Genomic DNA, 19,025 nt, shown 5'->3' with positions numbered 1-19,025 from the left:
TGAATAATTCCTCCTTCTTCTCCCTGAATGATTTTCAGAAGCCATCACTAAATACCACCACAAGCTTTTCTGCACAGCAAGTTTTCTAGTAAAACAGGGAACCAATCTGAAGAACCTCCAGACACCTCTCCCGGTTCTTGATTAACGTTGGCCGCACCGTTTCACATCAGAATAAACGCTGTGCTTTTACTGAACTGCCCATTGCTGGCTCTGCACACCAAATTGTGGCCCCAAGTCTTTTCAGAACCATTTGCAGTTTCACTTTATGAAATAAAAGTGACCAGATCTTGCCTTAACTCTGCTTTCGTGTCCATACTTACAGCTTTCCTATTCCATTCTGTTTTCAGTTCCATTTACATTCATCCAATTTTCTCATCTTGCCCTTTGGTCTCTTTTCCTTTCTGAGTCCTAGACCACTTGGCCTACATATCCCAGTTATGCTCTGTGCTCTCTACTGCACATTTTTGTGATGGAAGCAGTAGAAGATTAGCTGGGTTTGTGAACCACCAGTTGCCATTAACCTTTTAGAAAAAGAAGGACACCTACACGAGAAAGGATTATCTCCCTCTTCCTCGCTCCCATCATCATCATCCTCTCCATCCGACATGAGCAAATCTTCATAGAGGACACTGGCCTGGGGCTGCTGGGCTGATCCTTCTTCTTCATCAGCAAGGTCACCATCTGCATCTTCAACTTCCTAGCTCGTGCAAAACAGGAGTAGTGAAGATCAAACACCACAAACTACCACTGCCATTTCCAGCACACATCTATTATTTATCCCACTGTTCATTCTGAAGTATTCACTCATTTCATAATGCTAACGTTTCAAAACTACATTCAAGAGTCTCACTATTGCTATGAATACTGTGATGGAGACTTCTACCACAATTATGCAAGTCAACACGTAGCCTGTGGCTGGGATTTCTGTAAATATACTCACTGGGGCTGGAGTCTTAGGTTTCCCATCATCATCGTCATCAAACCCTTCAATATCTACGTCAGAGTCTTCCTCACCCAGCCTACCTCGCCCCTGGCGCATCTGGATGGGGAACACAAACAGCGATACCATTGAGGAAGGCACTACTGGACAGGAACCAAAGGGTATGACTGACATCTGGACCACAATGATGGGTGTGGGTGTACAGGGGAGCGGGAAAGACAAAAAGAAAATATACGTATATCACTTTCAGAGCAAGGATCCTCTCTCTTTATTATAAGATTGGAGAGCACACAGTCTCCACACACTTTTATCCTGATGTGCTCGTCCTTGAAAAGGGAGTCTCCAGCCTTACAGCACCAGAGTTCTTTGTCTACCTAGCTATTTCTGGAAAATACCACTAGATCTTAAGAAGTGCTTATTTTCACAAAATATCTGAAAAGCACATGGCAGTTTGCAACAAATCTTCTCCCCTTCTCTCCCCTGTTCTTCCCTCAGTCACCATGAATCCAAGGTAGAGAGGACATGCAGATTCTGTCCCAAAGACTATAAACTGAAAGTCTATAGAAAGCTTGAAGACTTCAAAATCTAGAAGGCATTCTCAAAGGTACAGACAGCCACAATACTACATGGAAACATTCATATTCAATCTGTTTGTCTGGATTGTTCAGAATAGCTCTCCTAGTCTCTCTGGTACCACCTTCAGTCTTGTGGCTCTCCTCATTTTTATTTTATTTTAATGCTTGTATTACTGAATCTCCTTCTGCTATTCCCTCTCCTCCAACAAGTCTTTTTTAATACAGAATAAAGACCAATAAAAAAATGTTCTCTGGTTACCGTAACAAGTTAATTTATAATGATTGAATACCTTTAACCTGTCTGCTTTTTTTTTTCCTTTTACAACTATGAAGTATCTAGAGTCACAACCACCTCTTCCTAGGTGTTTGCACAGCTTCTACTCATAAGTGAATGCAACCACAATAATCTCATTATCATCTTCCAAATCTGTAGAATGTAGTTCACCATTTCGCTATTCAGAATCAACAAGGGATTGCATATTAGCCCTTTGTAGCATGAGTCACCAGGTTTCTACTCCCAGAAGTAGTGAAGCAAACAAATATCTGGCCTTAGGCAGATTCTTCTGCAGCTTTTGATTCTCTATTCTTTGTTTTGCAGAGTCTCAATTCCCAGTGCTGTTTAAATTTTTCCTTTTCCCTCAGAGCAGTCAAAATGAAGGAAATTCCATAACTTTCAAAATGGATTTCCTCCTCTGCTTGGGAAACCTGCTCATCTTTGTCACCTGTTTCCTACTAAGTAATTGCCTCTTTTCAGTAATTTCCTTACACAACCCAACTCTCCAACCACATGAAAAAAATCACAGAATCATAGAATACCAGGTTGGATTCTGACCTGAGTTCCTCGCTTCTCTGGGGTAGTGATGGGAGTGTCCATAGCAGACAAATTGCTCTCATCTTGATAGACTGAAGCATCATGTGACATACTGAGGGAAGTGTTGGTGTCATAGAAATCAGGTGGCTAAAGTATATGTGGAAATAGGAGACACAACATTCTCAGGCACTGAACTGAGACTAGAACAGTATCTTGAGAGGCAAGACGGGGACTTCAGGACTAAATGCAAAAAGCATTTTTTTGGCATGGTGTTTATATCATTAAAGACCGCTTAATCAAAATAAACTATTTATTCTTTAAAGAACAAACATGGTAAAATGCAATAGCTCACAACCTCAGGTTTGAAGATTGCCAAACAGCAGATTTTAAAACAGAAGTCAGTACTTCCACGCAGTGCAATCCTATAGAGGCCAAAATCGTAAAGGGAATCCAAAAGGATTAGACAGATTTATAGAGAATAAGCCTCTGTGCAGCTCATGAACACAATGGTCTAGATGCAACACCAGTTTACGGTGCCTGAGCAGCCAACTGCCAGGAGCAGAGAGGCTTCAGTGAAGGAAGGATCACCACTGCATGTTTGCATCCACTTACTTCTGGACCCTGACAGAGACAGAATACTTGATTACATCAGTCTTTGGTTTGACTCATCAGGGCCCTTTTCATTTCCATTCCTACAATGGAAATGGTGTTGCAACCACAAATGCTGCTGTTAGAACTGGAAAAGTCTATCACATGTGAAATATCATAGCAAAGCTTCAACTTACAATCAATTCTATGTAAATCACTGTCTCAAGAGTCCCTAAAGCTGACAAAAGCAAAAAAAAAAGCGGGGTTTGGATAACGTGTTCTAAAAGCCAATCTGTAGCTTGCATGTCAGTTGACCTCTGAAGAGTTAATGAGGAACTACAGGTTAGGATTTTGACAAAATGCCCGTATAATACACAGCTTATATATTATTACAATCCTAGAAGTGTTAAGAGCAGTAGAAATACTGTTTAAATTAAGCAAAACAGGCTTCCTAAGAATTTAAGCAGACATGTAAATCACAGACAACTCTACTTGCTGCATTTGCTTCTTATCCTGGAGTCCAACTCCTGAAGACGCATATGGGAAGATAAACATTAGTCATCACAACTGCATTTGAAATAAAGGGAACTAAAGCCAAGCAACCATCACCAGACCTGCCATCTGTGACAGCTCTGGGCGCGTGGGAAGCGGGAGCGTTACCTCCAGCAAGAAGGGAAAAGGCGGCCTTCGGATGGCAAGTTGGAGGGAGAAGCTCCAGAGCTCTCTGCTTTAGCGCGCACAGAGAAGGAGCAAACAACTCATGAGTAGTTCCCTGATCAAGCCTCTTCTCCTCTCTCCTGATCAACGTGGAAAAAATCCAAACAGGTAATACTGCTCTTGGGAAGGAAACCATCAGATAAAGAGAAGAACGATATTTTGGTCCCTCATTTGAGGTACTGGGATCATCCTTGAAATGTGTCAATACTTTCAACCACTGATCTCCAAAGGCTCCCTGGTAGCCCGACACTTCCCATTGCCAGGAAGGTCTTTTTCTGCGAAACTCAGTTATACTTTTTTTTTTGGGTGGGGGGGAGAGATGGATGGAGTGTGTTAAATATTGCCCCAAAACTGTGTGTAGCCTTCTACCTGGCTCCAGCCATATCATCTTGGTATACCTATTGCCTAAAAAACAAATTAAACTCATTTTTCTCTCAAAATTAATCTTTATAAGAGGTTAAATTGTTCCTTGGACTTCAAGCCGCTCTTTTCTGCTCTGACTCTGCTAAAATGAAATGCAGCTGTCCAGATGTAATCACACCAGACTTGCACAGAACAGAAAAATTATTGGTCTACAATTGGGATTAAAAACTGCAAAGAAAGCGTTGCTCTGTCATCCTGCATTGAGCATACAACATTTGAATTTCAATCATTCAGTTATTAGCAGAGATCTTTTCCACGGCTTATGAACTTCAGCAGTTTTCCAAATATACAAAAGGCACATTTCAGACACCAGGGTGACATTCCCTGGACCATTACCTAAGTTATCAGGCAAATTCCAAAGGCAATTTTATTTTTCAGGCATGAAGTTGTCGTTCCCGGTTGAGGTTTTTTATTGATGTTTTTAAAAACAACCAAACAGCCTGAGGCAAGAAGCAGCATTAAAAAAAGAAAAGCCTAAATGGCTTATAAAAGTTTACCAAACTGTAAACACTGACAACGCAGTCAGTCATACAATCTCCAGTCAAAATTATGCTTCCAACTTGGTCTATAATATATACAAAATAACTGGCATACCCAATTGTCTGCTATAAAATAATAATGACAATTTAAAAAAAAAAGTATTTCTATTAGAACCAAAATAAATAAAGAATCCCACCAAAGTATGCAGAGGAGTTGTACTTCGCTGACCATATTAGACAGTTTCTTTGCTCACAGCAATAAGCCTCTTCAACACTGCCCCTACCAAACAACTCTCTGGCTTCTCAGCACTACAGTATTGATGTTTTCTCCTCTTGTGCTCCTCACCCTTTCACTGTTTGCCTTCTGGGGGTTTCTAACTGCGACACGTGTGTCCTGGTTTCAGCTGGGATCGAGTTAAGTTTTCTTTCTACCAGCTGGTGTAGTGCTGTGTTTTGGATTTAGTATGAGAAGAATGTTAATAACACACTGATGGGGCTGTTGTGGGGTAGTCAAGGACTTTTTTACCCTCCCGTGCTCTGCAAGGTTCACAAGATGCTGGGAGGGAGCACAGCCAGGACAGCTGCTCCAAACTGGCCAAAGGGCTGTTCCTGACCATATGCTCAAAACTGAAGTTGGCCCAAGGGGGGCAAATATTGCAGCTTGGGAACCCATGGCCTACATGTGTCACGAGTGATGAGCAATTGCCATCTGCATCACTTATTTTGCGTATTCTATTAATATTATTATTATTTTCCTTCACTGTCCTATTAAAACTGTTCTTATGTAAACTGACACGGCTTTTTTCCCCTTTTGATTCTCTCCCTTATTGCACTTGGGGGGATGGGGATATTGAGTGAGCAGCAGGTCCTAGTTGCCAACTGGGGTTAAACCACAACAACTTGTGCAGTCTTTGAATTTCCAGCCAACATTCAGTTGTACCTGCCTGGATACAGCTCATCCTGAGACCAGTTTTGCATGTTGCTTGGGAAATTACCTTCTTTGTCTAGGCATCTCACTCTCTGAAGCATCATAACTGCTGCTCATCTTTACCCTTAAAAAATAGCTGTTGATACACCATCCAACAAGATACTCTACTAAAAGACAAACTGCAGACAGATGAAGAACAGTAAACAAGGAAGCATCTCTAGATGAAACATCCAGGAGATTGAAACTAGAAGAAAGCAAAAACTTTTCTTGGTCACTTGCCTGTGGAGTGTAGGGACCAGGGGTCATAGGATCAAGACTTTCCAGATCTGCCTCCTCTAGTGCTGCTTCCTTAGCAGTAGAGATGTCTCTCTCAAGTTGAGTCAGGTGCTCATCATACTAAGAATAAAGAAGCTTGCTAAGGTTGCAGAACAGAAAATTCAAACATGCAAAAATATTACACTAGAGTTGTCCACATACCTCAGCTAAGGTTTGATAACAGATGTTTACAATCTCCTGGGCTGTTTTTGTGTACTGACTGTCTGGCCCTGTAGTGAGAAACAAATCTCTTTATGCATTCTGACATTTGCTCAGTTCCAGCTGCTGAGGCAGAAACACTGGTTTTCATTACACAGCTCTCATGACACAGGTCCCTAAATCCCAACACCTTCTGATCTATTAATAGGAAGAAATATAGAGCAGGGCTCACACTCAGCTAACAATGAGCAACCAGTTTGTTCTAGCATTAAAGATATGATTTAGGAGACAGGAAGGTTTTACCCTGTCAATCTCAAGGAAATTCCCTAAAATCATTGAAGCAGAGATGTGCAGTGAACAAGTAGAAAATCTTCCCCAAATGTAACTGCCCCATTCAACACAAGGTAATAAATAAAGCACCACATGACAGTGAAAATGTCACTGTTTAAGCATCTCTTTTCTCAGCAGGAAAGCAACAATCAAGCTCAGGATACACAGCTTCAGGCTTTGACAGCACTACAGAACAGGTGCCCAGATGTATTCATTTAAGTACAGAAGGCAGCTGAAGCCTTATTTTCACCACCTACCATTGTACTTTATGCTGTTGGCAAGGATGAGGTTAACATCATCCAGGAAAGTCTCTCTGTTCTGGTACTTGTGTTTGGAGATATTCTGGAAGAGATTGTCACCCAGTAAGTAATCAAGTCTAAACATGTCTCAAGTGGCTGCTCAGTATAAGCTACGCACCTTGCGGATAGTCTCCAGATCCATTGGATTAGCAATCACCTTGTAATAATCAGGAACAAACTTTTTGTTAACTGGATGATGAAATGGCCAAGACTAAAAGAAAGAAAACAGATAAGTTTAGAAAGCTTCTGTGCACAATTTTTAACAGTTTGAGGTACAAATTTCATAAAGCAAGTCTCCAGAACTGATTAACACCCAAAATGTATGGAAAGTATTTATCCCAAGGCATCTTGATTCCAATCATTTAGCTTCAGGAGGGACGCAGAAGATCTACCAGTTGGATTTTTAACTAGGCCTGCTGATATCCATTTGACAGTAGAAACATGTAATACAAAATAGTAATGACTTTTCTATTTAGTATCACTGTTTCCTCCACAACACGACTGCAGTATCCAGCAAGAGCACTCATTGCTTGTACAATAAACAAAGAACATAAACCTATGTCTGATCTCACAACAGGGGCTACATGTACCAGTTAACAGTTCATCATGTTGTGACAGCATAGAAAAACTCTAAAATCTGCTTCTAAACATCAGATATCTGATCAGATACCTGAATAGAGAATGGAACCAACGAAGGTTTAAAGAGGGCAGGCATTACGCCCTCTCTCATTCAGTCTAACCACTCTTGTTCCTTCCTCCATTCAGACACAAAACACATAGATGACCAACACTGAAGTCTTTATCTGTGCGGTTTCATTTGGTAAGCTTAAGGCTGGAGGGTTTTTTTGTTTGATTGGAGTTTGTTTGTTTGTTTTTAATACTAATGAACTAGTACAAGACTGGGTAAACCTGATAAATTAGAAATCACCTTGAGTTTCATTTGCACCTGAAAACTGCAGTTTTGCAGAGTGCTCCAAGACCTACCAAAGCAAGTGCTTAACCAGCAGGAGAAGAGTATGTTTTACCATGACCATGCTTAATGAAAATCAGTGACTTAGTACTCATGGGAGGCTGACACAGGCACTACCCAGGAGTGAGAGCAGCAGGAAAAGACCTGGAACCCAACCTTCACTCCTGGACCTTCACTCCAATGAAGGGGATGAGTACAGGTGTGTCTGTGCCAGTCAGAAAATCACAGGCCAGCTCCCTGACAGAGCACTTTTGGTCATTGGTTTTGTTTTGTTTTTTGAGGTGTTTGTTTGTTTGCTTTTTGCAGTGCACTAACCACCACAGTGTAACTATACAGCCATGGGACTATAATCTGCACACTTTGCGCATCACACACACACGCTCTACTCAAGCTACATACATCTGGAACTGCCATCATCTTTTGAGTGACGATGTTATCCAAAATGAAGGAAAAGGCCACTTGATCATCATCATCCAGGAGGGGATTAATTGCTTTTTCTAATCGAGCCAGCTTATCTTCTTTCTGCAATAAAAGGAAGGAACTTCAATGGCTGACCAGACCCTAAATTAGTAACTGTTGGTATCAGGATAATCTGTCCCAAAGAGACTCCCATTCAGCTTTTTATGAAGACACTTGTTAAATAAGAGGAGATAATAGCCTAGATATAAGAAAATGCAGTTACTTAGAAGAAACTCAACTGAAAGGAAAAATTACTAAAAGAGAACTGGTCCTGTTTTAGCCAAAACCAGGACACCTACATACAAGATCGAGTAACCAGAATAACAAACAAGCATCTGTTTTTTGAGAAAAACTCCTACGTGAGCTGTTTATAATTATAAAAGTTCAACTACACCGCAGGGTGGGGGGAGGAGTTCCCTTATTCTTCTAATCTCCTTAAAGCCCTGTGTTTGACCTCCTCGCATCTTCTATCTGCAAACTCCACAACCACCCCAACCATCCCTCCCTCTCCGCCCGGATCACAACTCAGTCACCAGACTCGCCTCTTTCAGCTTTTCATCACACAGGTCCAGCATGGACTGAGATATCTGTGTCAGCGAGTGCTTTGGCCCTGCAAATACACAGAAAGTACAGTGAGATAGTCCAGCCTGATTAAAAAGGCCAATTATGTCACAATATTAATTAATCTTTACTCCTAAAGCATCTCTGATTATATTCCTACCACAGTTGGGAGCATATCCTCAAGTATACTCTCAATGCACAGAATTATTAAAGTTTAGTATAGATTTTATATAAGAAAAGCTTATTTACAGCAAATATTCACACTTCTGCTATACATTCTGTTAAGGTTTGGAAACCCTATTGCAGGGGTGTCAAACTCATTTTCACCAGGGGCCACAACAGCTTCTCGGTTGCCTTCGAAGGAGCGAATGTAATTTTAGCACTGTATGAATGTAACTTCTGCATAAATGTAGGAGTAGTTACATTCATACAGTCCTAAAATTACATTCGGCCCTTTGAAGGCAACCGGGAGGTAGATGTGGCCCCCGGTGAAAATGAGTCTGACAGCTCTGCCCTATGGGAAAGCAGCTGTGCCTGGGGAACATCGGCGTCTAAGGCCTCCACCTTTGCCAAACTTTCAGAGTATAAGTCATGACATTTCTGTTTCCTCCAGTAAATCCAGTCAGTGAAGCATAACAGCTAAGGAAGGCAAGATGGACATTTAAGGAGTATTCAGAAAACCAGAGCTTTCAAAAATTTAATGATTCCTCAGACATGGAAACAGGTATTTGCAACAGAACTATGAACAAAATCTCATTTATTAGGATAAAACAGGGACTTAGCTGTCAAAACAGTAAAGGAAGCGGTAAAGCCACAAAATCAGTGCTGTCAGTGTCCCCCTGAATGCTGCCCAGCCCAGGGAGACTGAATGCAGCTGGGAGGTTTTTGTTGAATGGATACTTTTTGGACAAAGACCTTTCTATCAGCAGTCACAATACAGCTGACCTATAGTTGCCCAACGAATCAGCACTTTTCCCCAGCAGATACATGCTCTACTGCAGAATCTACATTTTTTTGGGTTTTTAACTAGCTTTCTGACCTTTCCAAATGGGGAAAAAAATTATTGCAACTCAGAACCAAAAATATGCAAAATCATTACGGTAAACTCTACAGAAAGCTGCATGCTCCAAGGCAATGCTTCAAGAAGTGTGAAGTGCGTCTATTTGTACTGAAAGATTAATTCACTAGAGCATAATATTGAGAAAATAAGTTCACAAGTATCTCCCCATGCATCAACGTCTGAAAGCAAAAAGGAAGGACACTCATACTCTTGTAGCCTGCTGAAAATAAAGTTTTGCTCAGCTTCACTGTGTATGAAGCGGATATGCAGGACTTTGCTTCAGGGCCATCTGATTTAATACAGGCACCAGCGTCTTCAGTCATTGAGAGGTCCATAATTGAACTGCAGTTCCTACATCACAGTCATTTAGTTACTGTCAAATGCTACGGTCCACTTCTTTCTTATATATGATTAAGCTCATTAACCTTAATACAGTCTTTCAGGTATATCTGGAAAAACATGTTTACTGTTGCCATTTGACAGTGAATTTATTCTGCTTTTCTGTTGCTTTTGTTATTTCTAAAAGATCCACACCTCATGCATGTACAGTGTATGAGAAGAAACACAGTTTCCCTGCGTTGTCAATAGCCTACCATTGTACATCGCACTGTTCTTAACAATCAGTTCCAGATGTTCCCTGAACTCTTCTCGGGATGGGTACTGCCGCTTACGAACATTTTCACGCAGGGTTTGTAAATCCATGGGCCGAGTAATAATCTTATAATAATCTTTGACAACCTTTGGATTTACAGGTGTGTGAAAGGGGTAAGTCTGAGGATGAAAAGAAAAAAATGCATGCTTATTAACACAGGTAATCTCAGTTCAACCTCCACAGTTGAATAGGCACTAATATATGAAACATTTACACAATCAGTTCCTTAACTGCATCAGGGAAAATATGATAAGCCCCACGGTAGCTATCACTTTCCTCTATAAAATGTTCTTTAACACCATTATAAGAAGAAAAATCTCACAAAGAATTACCAAATCGAATTTTTGTTAAGCAGCTAAAAGTCAAGAAACAACTTTTAACTTCTCATTTCAACTCAAATCTTCCATTTAATCCTTTGATTTTGCAAGTTTCTAGTAAAATCTGGTCAGAAGCAGTGAAGTACACAATTTTCTCCAGTGCCACTTATATAAAAGTATTGCACGTTACTACATCGAGTGTTACACATATTTTTCTGGTTTTGGGGGGGCTGAGGCGGGGAGAAAAACAAATATATATATATATATATATATCACATCCCAGGCTTTGAATATATATCCATAAAGAACTATTTGACCTTCTTTTCTGATGTGGATGTTTTAATCTCAAAAAGATTCTGAGCTGAGGTAATTTAGGAAATAATGCACACGAATCATGTGCAGGGCAGGGGAAAACGAAGTGGCACAGCACTGATCTGAGAAAAGCCTAGCCTAATTTTGGAATCTATGACACATAACCTACTGCAATCATATTGCTCAAGACACAGGCTTTTGGTCTCATAGCTTAAACTTACATTAGGAAGATCCCTTATGTCATTGATGATGCCCTCCAAGATGGATGACAGCGTCACCATGGGATCTGTTCGCCGTCGGTGGATAGATTTATGAGGACGCTAAAGAAATCAGAGGCAGAAAAATTAACACGGTTCCAAGATGCAAAATATTTACCCAGAGAAATCCTAGGTAATTTAGTTTATTAATTTATCAATTTACTGGGCAGGTAACTGCGCTGGATGTGGATGTAGCCCAGGAATAGTAATGTAACCGGCCAGTGGGTACAAACAGAAAAAGAGAAGCTGCAATCAACTCAGTAACACTTCCACTCACATTCAGATAATCACAGTGAACGGTTGTCCCTACTCGCCGCTTCTTCTTTGGAGGAAGCTGCTGTTTAGGAAACTTCAGGACCAGTGATTTCCTGCGAACCTCATCCGCACTACGTAAAAACAAAAAAGCATTATGTTCTCCAGCTGCCTTGTGAATCCAGACCATTCGTCCCTCAGTATTGACTCTGGCCCCATCATACCAAATACACAAATGAAATACTGTACTAATAGTCTGTGCAAAGTCCTGTCACTGCATTGCTGTGATTAATATACGTATCAGTATTCTGCACTATTTTTTTTTCTTACTACCCTTCAGTATCTTTGCTTCTTCCCTTACCTCTCAATCAGTTGTTTTCCCAGGACAATTTTTGTTCCTTCCACTTTGATGAGTTCTTCATTATCATTGTGAATGACTGTTTTTTCCAGCTCTTCCTCCTGCTCCTCTGTCATTGCAACAGGATTAGAAGGTGGGGCATTTGTTTGGTAGTAAAGAGGGCAGAACTTATTAGTCCTCATATGGCCAATGGCACCACATGCTCCACATTTTAGCTGCAAAATTATAAGAAAGATGACAGATCAGAATTCATACATAGCCTCCCAGTTTAGAGGCAAAGTATCATTAAAATCCTCTTGTCAGACCTTTCATACATCACTAGAATAGAAGACTTCTGCAATACCCAAGACCTGCTAATGTGCTTCACACACAGATATGCTTACTTTCAAGTCTGGACGCTCTTTCATCTTCTTGGGTTTCTTTTCTGGTGGACCCTTGAGTTTCTCTTTTTCTTGGTTCCTTTTCAACCTCCGTAATTGTTCCTGGATCCTGCGCCGCTCCTTCCGCATTTCCTCACGGTGCTGTTCATCAAACAAAGCAAACTTTCGTCTGGAGGGAAAGAACAAAAACCACCAGTTTTTCATCTAAATTGATAATTTACCAGGTCCATCACTGCACAATATCCATAACACCCTCCAAATGGACAGCCATTAAATCTCTCCCTCCACACAATTACGGTGTTGGGCTTCTACCCTCAATTCTACATTTCTTCATACTGCCAATACAATAAAATAGGCTACAGATAAAGTTTAAAAAAAAAAATCATATAGGTCTTACATGAATTCTTCATCCTTGGTAGTACGTATGCGGCAGTAGGCATCAATAACAGCGGGCTTCCGAACTGTCTCGCACCTCACATATTCTTTCCCATCCTCATCTCTAAATGTGCGATAGATTTTGAGGCGGCGGCCAGTGGCAGAGGAATTAAGGCTGGTTACAGAGGCAGTGTCATCATCTTTGTGAGAGTTTGCAGAGGCTCCTGAAGCTGATGCTACAACAGAGTGTTTTATTTACTTTTAATTTCTTTCACACTGTAGAAACATCATTGTTCAAATACACCAGATAGTTTTGGCTTAAAAACTTCAAAGACATAAATTCAGGAAAACCTAAGCAATAACAGTCTCTCTCTTGCTTGCTCATGGTCTCTTACTGTGACATGTGTCGCCCTGAAATGAAGGTAAACTACTACATTATCCACATGGATTATAAAGCCGGAACAGCTACAGTCAACAAGGTGCCCAAGTTCAAACACTTTTACCTGCCAGTTAGGGACCTGTCAAGTTCCCTTTTGTAATGCACTTATAATAAACACGTCTCCTGGAGATACAAATTGGGCAGCTGTCCAGTTACCTCCCAAACATGCTGCTACAGCACACAGTGTAACAGACACTGCTATCAGTCTACATATTGTGTCTCTGTTTCACATACATGGCTGTGTTTAAACACAAGATCCAATTAGAGTACCATAAGCTGGTTGCAGGAACTATTTGTGAACACTTCTTGAGAAAACTACTCAAAAACAACCCCCATCCCCCCTCCAAAAGAAGGAAAACTTAATCAGCAAACAGCAGTGTATATCTAAAGAAATAACAAAGTTTATAGTTCAAAATAAGCAAAGCTATGGGGCAAAAAAACCCACTTTAAATGCATTTTCAGCCACTAACTGCTCCAGAGGAGGAAGAAGCCTCAGCTAAGGATGCTTGTATATTCTCCCTATAAGGAATCCACACTCGCCTCTGAGAGGCCAGATCAGCACATTTTGAGGCCTGCGACTAAGTCCTGCATCCCTTCCCAGACACATTCTGGTGGTTGCAGTTACTTACACAGCCCCTTTTTGTCTCTCCTGTCCTTTTTGCCCCTCTCTTTGTCATTGCCACTGTCTTCTCCCAGGAGCATCCTTTGCAATTCCTTTCGTTCCTGCTCTTCTCTTTCCCGAGAGAGCTGAGAACTAGTTTTCTTGTTCTGTAACATATTCTCAATATTCTTTCCCATCTCTTCAAAGTCACTGTCTTCAGCTGAGCTGCTATCTGTGTCTGTTGACAAGATCTCAGTGGATTCCAGAACCCTGAAACAGGAGGAACCTTGATAGTCAGTTAGGTGCCCCCTCCGTTACCTTCCCAGAAATACCAAGGTAAAAATGACAAAAGGTTTGAAAATAAATGTTGCAAATCACTACTACAAGAATAGACATATTCGCTCCTCAGTCCTCCTGTAATCCCCATGTCCAAAAGATCAATTGCTCCACGCCAATCTTTTCCAACAAGTTGATCTCTTCATCAACAGTACTATATTCCCTCCCCCAGGGTGGTGATCTGAGGACAGCAGAACACCTCATGGCAGACTATGAAAATCATTCTACCTTTCTGAAAGGTCTATGCCACCAGGACATGAAGGCTAACCCAGAAGTTTCTATTAACAGCCAAATCCTCTTTCTCAGGGCTGGATTTTGTGGGCCCAACCAGCTGAATCAACATCTCTACCATGACATATCAGTGAGCCCCAGGCACACATAGTTCTGGACTTTTTAAGGTGGGGACTGGGTGGGGTTCAAGGCTGTAAACATTGGATAAGAACTTACTTATTTTGTAAATCAAAGATGCGCTGACACTCTTCTTTGTATCTCTCCTGATGTTCTGCTACTGAAAACCGAGACCCACGTGCAAATTTGCTCATAGGACCTTCCCCTGAACGAGCCTGCTCCGTGGACATTGTACGTACCACATCAATCACTTCCCACCGGGACAACTTCTTTATCTGGAAAGAAGAAGATGGACCAGAAATGGCTTCAGAGATAGACAACTAAGACAGCTGACTGTGGATTTCAAGTCCATTACACACAAAGTCAGAGTAGATATGTTTATGTCCCTTTCACCTCCAGCTGCTGAATCTGTTAGTGAAGAGAACTCTGCAACCTGCTCCAGGTTGATGCTCACCTCTTCTTCGGGCACTCCAAATTTACGCAGAAGCTGTTTAGCATTTTTGAGAGAAAGTCGTCGCAGATCAGCATCTGTCCCAGTCACTGTCTTTTTCACCGGCTGAGGTTCTTTATCATCCTGTTCAGAGGAAGGTGCAGCCTATTAATGTCATCACATAATAGTCTTTCCTAGGCTCATCTTCAGATATTTGCTCTTCCTAATGCCCCATATTTAATCAATTTCTCCCACATGACTTTCCAGTTATTGTGGAAATGTTATATGTTCCTTGTCCGACCCAACCTTGGGAACTGTACCTTCTGCTGAGTTGGTTTGTTTGGAATCTTCACATAAGAAAATCCTTCACCACAACCGGTAGGATCTGCTACACCAGTCACTTCTAGGAGGCACTTGCCCTTCATAGCGGCAATGAAGGCTCGTGTGGTGTTCCACGGAGCTGTGCGCACCTGCCACCAAGAAGAGAAACACGTCCTCACAATCCTGCCACTATCAAGGAGAATTCCAAGCTTTATATTTTGTATTCTTCCAGTCATACTGAGAACTTTTCAGTTGACATAATGAGGGTCAAAATTCCACTTACTGATCCTTCAGTTGCCCTGATAAAACCTCTATGAAGAAACAAGGTGCTAGACAACTCACAAAAGGCATTTAAATCAAAAAACCTTAAGGGCTGAAAGGACATGGCAAGAAGGATCCCCAAACACAGGTGTAACCTTGGCAGCAGAGTTCCCAGGGAAGTCACAAGAATGTTTGATCTACTGAATCCTACTTTAAATATGTCCTTTATATTTAAAGACCTCATTTCTCTCCTGCCACGCAGATTTATATATTGGCATGCATGCTCATACATCTCTCTGACAGTACCTCATCATCAATCTTCATTTGGAAATCCTCTTCATTCTCCTCTTCTGGTGCAAAGAAGGATTTCTCCCCATAACCTGCATCCTACAGAGAAATATTAGGAAAAAAATAGAACCTAAAGTCTTAAAAAGGTTACTGGAGAGAGAACTAGAAGTGTATTACGAATCTCCTGTGGAGACTTGTCATGCTGAACAAGCACACTTCCACAGACACTTGTTTGCCAAATTCACTGTGACCTATAGTATCACAGACATCAAACTGCCCAGTATTTTGGCAAAACTCCATAACTAAATGCTACATTTGGCTTCAAAAAAATAACCAGTCTCCCTCATAGCCATGTACTGGTTACTTTCTGCTGTAGAACTCCAGGTAGAAACATAAGCCCTTTCTCGTACCTTCCCTTTGCTACCTTTGAGCATAGCTAACTCAATATCTAGATCATAGGTGGTAAGAATATAATGTCTCTCTCTTCAAGAATTTAACTCCCTTCTTACAGAGCAGAAAATGTAGCAAGTTGCCCAGTAGTCAGGGCCTAATTTACTGCAAAATCAGCTTCAGGCAGAAGGTGTTACCTCGCCTCACCCTTCACTTGTCAGTAACTTGCCTTAGAGACTCCAAGGACCGTTTACCTTCAGTCGCTGCTCAGCCGCAATCATGCTGTAATAAGCACAGCACTGTTCCGGGGACACCATCGCTCTGATCTCTTCCTCTGTCGGCAATCTGAAATCTGGCTTTAAAACCCACCAGTTTGAGTCCATCCCTGAAAAATGCATAGATCAAACACTGGGTAGTTTCCCACAGATGTTGGATGCCATCATAATCCTAACTGTATTTCAAGATTTGCTGCAATGCTGGCAAAAGTAGCAAATATGACAAACCTGTGACACTTAGACCATGAAAGTCTTTTTCATTCTGCATTTGTCTAAGTCAACATCCCCTAACTCAGTGTGTTATATCAGGAAACTCTCATACATTCATGCTCATTCAATGTATAAACTACATTCCAAAAGCACCTAATCCATCTTTCACATCCTCACCTCAAACTACTTTTCCCTGTGTTGTATTACAACCTGTTTATCATTCTGCATACACAAAAATCAGACCTCAGGCTCTCAGAGCACTAGGGGACTCATGAAGACAGGACAAGCTTCTACTGGCACACAGTTGCTTGGAAAACACAACACAGCCATACACAGATGGGAGGGAATGTCTATGTATTGGTGTTGGACATTGTTACTTATGAGTAAGCCACTGTCCGAAGAGTTATAAAAAAGAAAATATGCCCAAACTGTAGTTATTTATCACCAGCAAGCACAATTGTGCCAAAAGAAAGCGCACATTCATAAAAATTAGAAAAAAAAAAATCAGATTACATTTCAGTTCTCCAAATAGACATTTGCAAAACCGGTTTAGGAGAAGGAAATGCTGTATCCTCCTGCTCTCTTGGAAACTCCAAGAGCAGCAAAGAATAGCTGACCAACACATAAAACCTTTAGATACCTGTGCGCTTGAAATCAGCACAAAGCTTTAGCCGCTTTCGGATGCTACTCTCTGAGTGCGAGGGAAAGGCCTTCTTGATGTCCTCCATGCGAATTCGCCGAGGACGGTCTCTGCTTTTCCAGAAGAGGCGATAAATAAAAACCTACAAAATATGACTCATTTGTGATGTCCGAAGGAAAAATACAGCAAACCTGCAAAGACAATATAGACGGTGCTGTTTCTAGTGACTACTTCAGACTTCCTACTTAAAACCCATTTCTTCTTATGAATTTACTTACTAACTTTTCCAAGCCTCTGCTTTTCTGCTTCAGGTTCAGATATTTTCGAGAATGAGATGTGGAAAAATATTTGCCTAGAAATTTTGTATTATCATATTAGAAATGTTCAAGCTTTGGCACAGAATCTTGAACTGCAGATACCTCTTGAATTATGATTTTGAATTAAACTGACAGTAAATTTCTAGAAATTTTCTCCAAAATCTAAATTTGGGGATATTTATTTGAATGGTCTGTGACAGTTCCAAAGCTTAATTGCCTTAAGATGTAAGAAATAAAAAAAGACCTATCAAGCAACTCTAAGTCTGTGCTCTGTAATAGGACTGTGATAAGATCCCTTAATTGCCTCTTAGTAAAACCCACGTAACTGTCATTTTATACAGCACAACCACTTCAAAGTTCATTCTAATTTATTCAGTTTCCTACACTTTTATATAATCTTATAATCTTTTATTTTGGCTAATAAAAAGCCTCCATCATATACTTATCAGTTAGGATGCAAGTAAACAGAAGCAGCATGCTTTAAATCATTAGTTAACTGACAATCAAAGTGGGCTGTATGGTTAACATCCAAATCTTGTAATGTTCTCATCTCACAACAAAATAAAAACACAAAACAAAACAAAACAGAGGAGCCATAGCAGGGCAATGAACCTCTCAAACCAGGGCTGTCCCTGCCAGGCCCGTGCCTATGCCACGGGCTTTCTCCAAAGACTCCTCAGATCCCCAAATTGTCTCTTATCACATACCTGCAGAAAATCTCTGATGTGGGTGTTAGCTCGTTTAGAGTTGGGACCAGGTACTTCATAAAGCGGGCACTCCTGACCAACTACAAAAATATCCACTAATTCTCGAACATAATAGCCTTGTCGTGTCCGGATGATCAGGAAATCTGTTTCAGGCATCTTATGCAAATAGATAGGGGCCCGGAAAAGGTTGTTTTCAAATGCCTAATAAGAGAAACAAATCAAAGTTTGAAAGTCAGGTTCAGGTCAAGTCAGGTTGACCAAATTTTCTGTAACTTGATCTACAAAAAGATGTAAAAAAAAGCCCAGTCATTCCAATGGTACACCATCATTTATATCCCAATGTATGTAGATGTGCAGCCAGAACATTCCTTGCTTATGCAGAGAATAACCAAGGATGAAGCACAAAAGCATAAGAAAACCTAGAACTAATGCAGAGAGTCTGAAAGGTTCTTTGGACTGACCTTTAAGAAGGGACAGAAAGAACACATATGCAGAAAAACACTCTAGCCACAGAAACCAGCCTGGGACACAGAGTCTGAGAATGGGAGGAGGCAACAGAAGCAAAGGCTGAAGACTTTGCTCAGGGAAGCAGTAGTTTGTGAGAACCTTACCAGAAAAGCAGAGAGCAGCAGAGTTCAGCATTTAAAGGTAAGACAGTTTAAACCAGCACCAAGGAGGCAATAGACTGTGTGGAACTGGAAGAACCATCCTCTTCTATAAAGGGTTTTCTCCACCCGCAGGGCTTCCACAAGCCTTACCCACTGCTACTCTCACTACCGTCATCCACATTGCAAAGTTTGCCCTGAGATGGCCCTGTCCTCACTTTAAACTCTCCAGAAATCCTGTTTTATCCATTATGAAGTCCTCTCAGGCTTGAACAATTGGCACTGACAGTTCTGTGATTAATCTCCAATATCAACCTTCACCTTTTTTTCCTGTGGCACA

The 19,025-nt window shown here is 41.0% G+C and overlaps 1 protein-coding gene across 5 annotated transcripts in view; it reads right to left on the bottom strand.

Moving 5' to 3' along the window:
- TAF1 (TATA-box binding protein associated factor 1) overlaps positions 1–19,025 on the bottom strand; it is a 33,974-nt gene that overhangs the window by 1,705 nt on the left and 13,244 nt on the right. For 3 of the 5 annotated variants that reach the window (XM_080352496.1, XM_080352498.1, XM_080352499.1), the window contains 23 exons: positions 18,081–18,281; positions 17,057–17,198; positions 16,186–16,316; positions 15,560–15,640; positions 14,992–15,141; positions 14,696–14,815; positions 14,341–14,516; positions 13,586–13,827; positions 12,540–12,753; positions 12,146–12,311; positions 11,766–11,977; positions 11,430–11,538; positions 11,117–11,215; positions 10,208–10,385; positions 8,536–8,603; positions 7,934–8,056; positions 6,683–6,775; positions 6,523–6,607; positions 5,939–6,006; positions 5,741–5,857; positions 2,348–2,473; positions 941–1,039; positions 547–697 (listed from right to left, as the gene is read on the bottom strand). In XM_080352496.1, coding sequence (XP_080208622.1) covers positions 547–697; positions 941–1,039; positions 2,348–2,473; positions 5,741–5,857; positions 5,939–6,006; positions 6,523–6,607; positions 6,683–6,775; positions 7,934–8,056; positions 8,536–8,603; positions 10,208–10,385; positions 11,117–11,215; positions 11,430–11,538; positions 11,766–11,977; positions 12,146–12,311; positions 12,540–12,753; positions 13,586–13,827; positions 14,341–14,516; positions 14,696–14,815; positions 14,992–15,141; positions 15,560–15,640; positions 16,186–16,316; positions 17,057–17,198; positions 18,081–18,281 — 3,151 coding nt within the window. The remainder of the gene's footprint in view (positions 1–546; positions 698–940; positions 1,040–2,347; positions 2,474–5,740; positions 5,858–5,938; positions 6,007–6,522; positions 6,608–6,682; positions 6,776–7,933; positions 8,057–8,535; positions 8,604–10,207; positions 10,386–11,116; positions 11,216–11,429; positions 11,539–11,765; positions 11,978–12,145; positions 12,312–12,539; positions 12,754–13,585; positions 13,828–14,340; positions 14,517–14,695; positions 14,816–14,991; positions 15,142–15,559; positions 15,641–16,185; positions 16,317–17,056; positions 17,199–18,080; positions 18,282–19,025) is intronic. The other 2 variants (XM_080352497.1, XM_080352500.1) reach the window with 1 other exon arrangement.

This window comes from Nesoenas mayeri (genome assembly GCF_963082525.1).
Source record: "Nesoenas mayeri genome assembly, chromosome: 13".
Classification (NCBI taxonomy): domain Eukaryota; kingdom Metazoa; phylum Chordata; class Aves; order Columbiformes; family Columbidae; genus Nesoenas; species Nesoenas mayeri.
The sequence above is the reverse complement of the archived record's forward strand: the minus strand, read 5'-3'. Positions and strand labels throughout refer to the sequence as shown.